The sequence below is a fragment of the Bactrocera latifrons genome, unplaced genomic scaffold (genome assembly GCF_001853355.1).
Source record: "Bactrocera latifrons isolate USDA-ARS-PBARC rearing strain unplaced genomic scaffold, ASM185335v1 scaffold_2, whole genome shotgun sequence".
NCBI lineage: Eukaryota > Metazoa > Arthropoda > Insecta > Diptera > Tephritidae > Bactrocera > Bactrocera latifrons.
Window position 1 is genome coordinate 1,277,112 of NW_017535518.1, and position 4,260 is coordinate 1,281,371.

The following is a 4,260-nucleotide window of genomic DNA, read 5'->3' on the forward strand; positions in this document are numbered from 1 at the left end:
AAATAATGTTTTTGCCGAAATAAGGCGAAAATATACATTATGGTTTTCATAAAACATTTTTTTAATTTTTTTTTTTAATAATTTAACAAAATATTTTTTTTGAGAAATAAAATGCTTTAATAATTTTAATCTGAAAAATATTTTTTTAAGACGTTTTCGGAAAAATGCAATTTTTATTGAGACAAATATACATATTTTTGGCAATTTATTTTTTGTCTTGAATAATTTTACATAAAAATACAAATTTTTTTCAAAATCATTTTGTTACATTTTGTTTTTTTCTTTGCAAAATGATATTTTTAATCAAAATAAAGCACGTTAGCATTTTTAGCAAAAAGTTTAACACACATTGCAAAACTTAAAAACTTTATTGCATTTGAAAAAAATTCATTTAAAATGCATTAAACAAAAACAATTTCATTTGAAAACTTAATACTGCTAAAATTTTTACAAAAATGTAAGTGTAAAATAAAAAAATTATTAAATTAAGCTATTGAGCGTAGTTTGAAGCAATTACACTAACGATGCGCTGCAAAACAGGCAGTCTAAATTTTATAAGAAAAAAATAAAAAAATATTTTAAATAAAAAAAAAAGCTAATAGAGAGTTTGCTAATAATCTTTAGTAGTGGAGAGTTCAAGTAGGTTAAAAATTACAATTAAATTTTTCTTTGTTATAATTGTCCAAGATTTCTACTTTGAAATTGTGTTTTTGCGATTTATTGATATCTTGAAATTCCAATCAATTATTTTTAAAATTTTACTAAAATAACAATTTATTATACACTATATTATAATAAAATTTAATTACACGCGATTGATATTTGAAACGATTTTTGCTTCATTAGGGTGATCACCTTTTTTTATTAGTTCACCTCGAGCAGCTTTCAAGCCGTGCATAACAATTAATAACTTTAATAAAAGATACAAAATCGAAAAATATATGTATACAAGCATCTATATATAAACTAAATTACCTATATATGTATACAAAAGAATATATAACTAAATATATACATAGCATATATTACAACCTAATTAATAGTAGTGTAAAGCATTGAATTATTTTAATTTACATAGCAAAAATACAAAAACAACAGAAATAGTATAGCGCTAATAAAAAAGATAAATCTATTTCTATTAACTATTTTCAAAGCAACAACAAAGAGGAATAACGAAATCAATAGCTGTTTGATTAAGAAGAAACATGGCTGAGCAGAATAATATGATTCGTAATAAAGAAAATTACATTATTGTATAAAAATGTACACAAAATGCTTTTAATTGGTGAAAATATGTTTTGACTATCTTTGAAGATATAGGCTAGGGTAAAATCAGTTGCGAAACAACAAAACATATGCAGTTATACACTGAATATTTTTCCGTTGACATTTTTCGAAATCGGAATGAATCGTTTTTGAACCAGTTTTAAATAAAAATTTCTGGCTTAAAACCGAAGATACAGCTTCGTCCGTTTCCGAGAAATGGAAACGGCAGGTGTACTGCAAGGATGAGCGGAGTGCTAACTGACTAAGGGAGGTCGCTCCCCTGCTGCTGGGCTGGAAAGACCCCGTCCTATGCGCAAAAGGGGGAAGACAGACCTTTTGAGTTTGCTCTAGGCCTCGTCACGAACCAAAACGAGGGTATTAAATCCTAGGCCAGGCCAGTAGAAGAGAACAAAATGGAGGATTGCGATTGGAGGCTGTATTAACGTGTGGATGTTCTACAAATTCATCCGGAAGGAGGGCTTCCGCCTGAACTATTGGTTCAGCTCGGTAGTCATTAGACCTTACAGGCCGAAGGTTACTGAGATAAGCGGCAAAGATAAGAAGATGCAGGTAGACGAGGATGCTACTCGTCAAGGTGCCAGTGAGGCCAAGCAGGTCCAGAAAGGAGGGGTTAGAAGCCTCAATATTGACCCGAATACGGTAATCTAGTATCTCTCTAGCTTAAGACCCAAAGCTTGTATGGTAGTTAGGAACAATATTGATTTCTTCAATTCTTTCAATGTCGGATCACTGATCACGGATCATGAGATTCGGGCTAAAGTTAAAGGTCACGCATCTCCCCCCTAAACGTCTTTCTAAAAACATCAATTGGGCCGCATATCGGAATATGTTAAAGTTAAATGTTAATGGTGAGTGGAAGCTAGATAGAGGCGCAACAACAGTAGGATTGGAGAGCAGGTTTTCTGCTTTCAAGCAGGCCATCATACGCGCATATCACCGCAGTTGCCCCTAAAAAAGGTGACGCAATTGCCCTTGCTGGGGAAATAGACGCTCAGTACTCAGGTCAAAGGTACGTAAGCTTTTTAACAAAGCCAAATGTATTGGGAACTGGGATGAGTATAGATGCAACCTAACTGCCTATAATAAGGAGATTAGGTCTGCGAAACAGAAAAAGTTCAGGAATTTTTGTGAGAACGTCTCCGCGGCACCAGAGGCAGCAAGGCTTCAGAGAGCGCTGGCTAAGGGTAAGACTGATCAGTAATAGCCATTAAAAGATGTGACGGGATCTATACGACCAACACTACGACATTTCTGCGTGTGCATTTCCCGTAGGCGATTATGGAAAGCCAGTGTCTACCTATATTCGAACACAAGCCGTCTCGACTAGATCGAGTGGTCGCAAGACAATTAATTGAATAACTAGAGAAAAAATTAAAATCTAAAATGAGATTAAAATATACAAGCTGTTTTGTGTATTAAGGCAATTATTTTATTTATTCTTATTAATTATTTAAATTATTTATTTAGAACTCCAAAAAATTATTTTCTGCGCAATCTACAATTCATCCTTGAGGTATTGCTCCAAGTTCTCCTGATTCATAAAGCGGTTGAGAAGTCCAACGATTTTATGTGGAAATATGAACGTAATAATCATAAATATGCCAGCAAACTGAAAAATGAAGTATAAATATAAATATTTAAGAAATGTTAAAAAAAAAATGATTTTTATAAATGACGAAGCTTCATAAGTATTCAGCTTGGAACCTTAATTTATATAGCACCTTCTTTTTTAAATTCAATACTTTTATCGCTTGCAGAGGGTATATTAAGAATGTCACGAAGTTTGTAATACCCAGAAGAAAGCGTCGGAGGCCCAATAATTAATGATCAGCGTGACTGACTGAGTAGATTTAGTTATGTTCATGTATGTACTATTCTCGCAGTTTTTGAGATAACCATCTCAAATTTTGCACATATCCTTTTCTCCTCAAGAAACTTCTCATTTGTTGGAACTACCGATACCGGGCCACTATAGCAAATAGTTGTCATATAAACTGAGCGATCGAACTCAAGCGCTTGAATGGAAAACTTTTTTATTTGTAGACATATTTTCGTGAAATTTAGTACAGATTATTATCCAAAGCATAGCTATAATCTCTGAAGAAATTTTTTAGATCGGACCACTATAGCATATTGCTGAATTAGAAACTGAAAGATCAATATCATGTTATTGGCATTTGATACTACCTGTAAAAGTTATTCTATCTGCGGTGCAGTTGAAGTCAACGTTTTTTCTATTCCACAGAATGCAAAAAAAAATTAAAAAATCTCACTATTTTGAACTTACCACAATCAGCGCCTTTGCCAACCAATAGATGCACCAGAAGATTATGCTGCTCAGTGTAGCGAGAAATGCTATTACAGGGTTGTTAAATAAATTCTGTGCCGCCGCGTTTTTTAGCCCGTCATTGCAGTGCTCCTCGTTGCTATACTCATTTACACTCTCATTCTCAAATTCCACCAATTTGTTGCATTTTCGACGACTACTCATAATTTCTGCTTCACTAACGGATTGTGTTGGTTCGTTACAGTAGAATTTTAATTGCAGCTCGTATTGGCTAAGTGAGTGGCTAAAAATAAAAGTTGAATTTTAAATGGAAATGTAAAAATATCCCACATAAAGGTAGGTGTTATTTAAATAGTTAATGCGAATCCGGCAAGTAGCTGATTTTGAGTGCCGCTTAATAATTAATTGCCAATAATGTGGTTGGGGGCGTAGTGAAATTTTTCCCTTTAAATGGTAAAAAGGTGTTTTTAACTCTACTGAATAATCACTTTAAAAATCTCACATATTTCAGTCATTGAGTAAAATAGAGGGTTAATTGAAAAGTCTCCGGCCTGATAGATAACACTACTATATTTAAAAATATATGATATTTAGTTAGCCGTACGCTTTAAAGGCTCAGATCATTAGGTTGTGAATTATTCCATTTTGTGTGAAACAATTTTTGTATCTGTGTTGGCTATCTGTTG

The 4,260-nt window shown here is 32.9% G+C and overlaps 1 protein-coding gene across 1 annotated transcript; it reads right to left on the minus strand.

Moving 5' to 3' along the window:
- Window positions 1-2,782: 2,782 nt before the first annotated feature.
- LOC108967855 lies at window positions 2,783-3,830 on the minus strand. Its single transcript, XM_018931477.1, has 2 exons — window positions 3,575-3,830; window positions 2,783-2,896 (listed from the first exon to the last, which is right to left on the minus strand). The coding sequence occupies exons 1-2, from the start codon at window positions 3,776-3,778 to the stop codon at window positions 2,783-2,785; spliced, it is 318 nt and encodes a 105-aa protein (XP_018787022.1). The 5' UTR covers window positions 3,779-3,830.
- Between the last annotated feature and the right edge of the window lie 430 nt (window positions 3,831-4,260).

Coding starts and splice junctions, on each gene's coding strand:
- LOC108967855 (XM_018931477.1), bottom strand. CDS start 3,778: ATGAGTAGTCGTCGAAAATGCAACAAATTGGTGGAATTTGAGAATGAG. Junction 2,897..3,574: donor TGGCAAAGGCGCTGATTGTG/GTAAGTTCAAAA, acceptor TTCATTTTTCAG/TTTGCTGGCATATTTATGAT.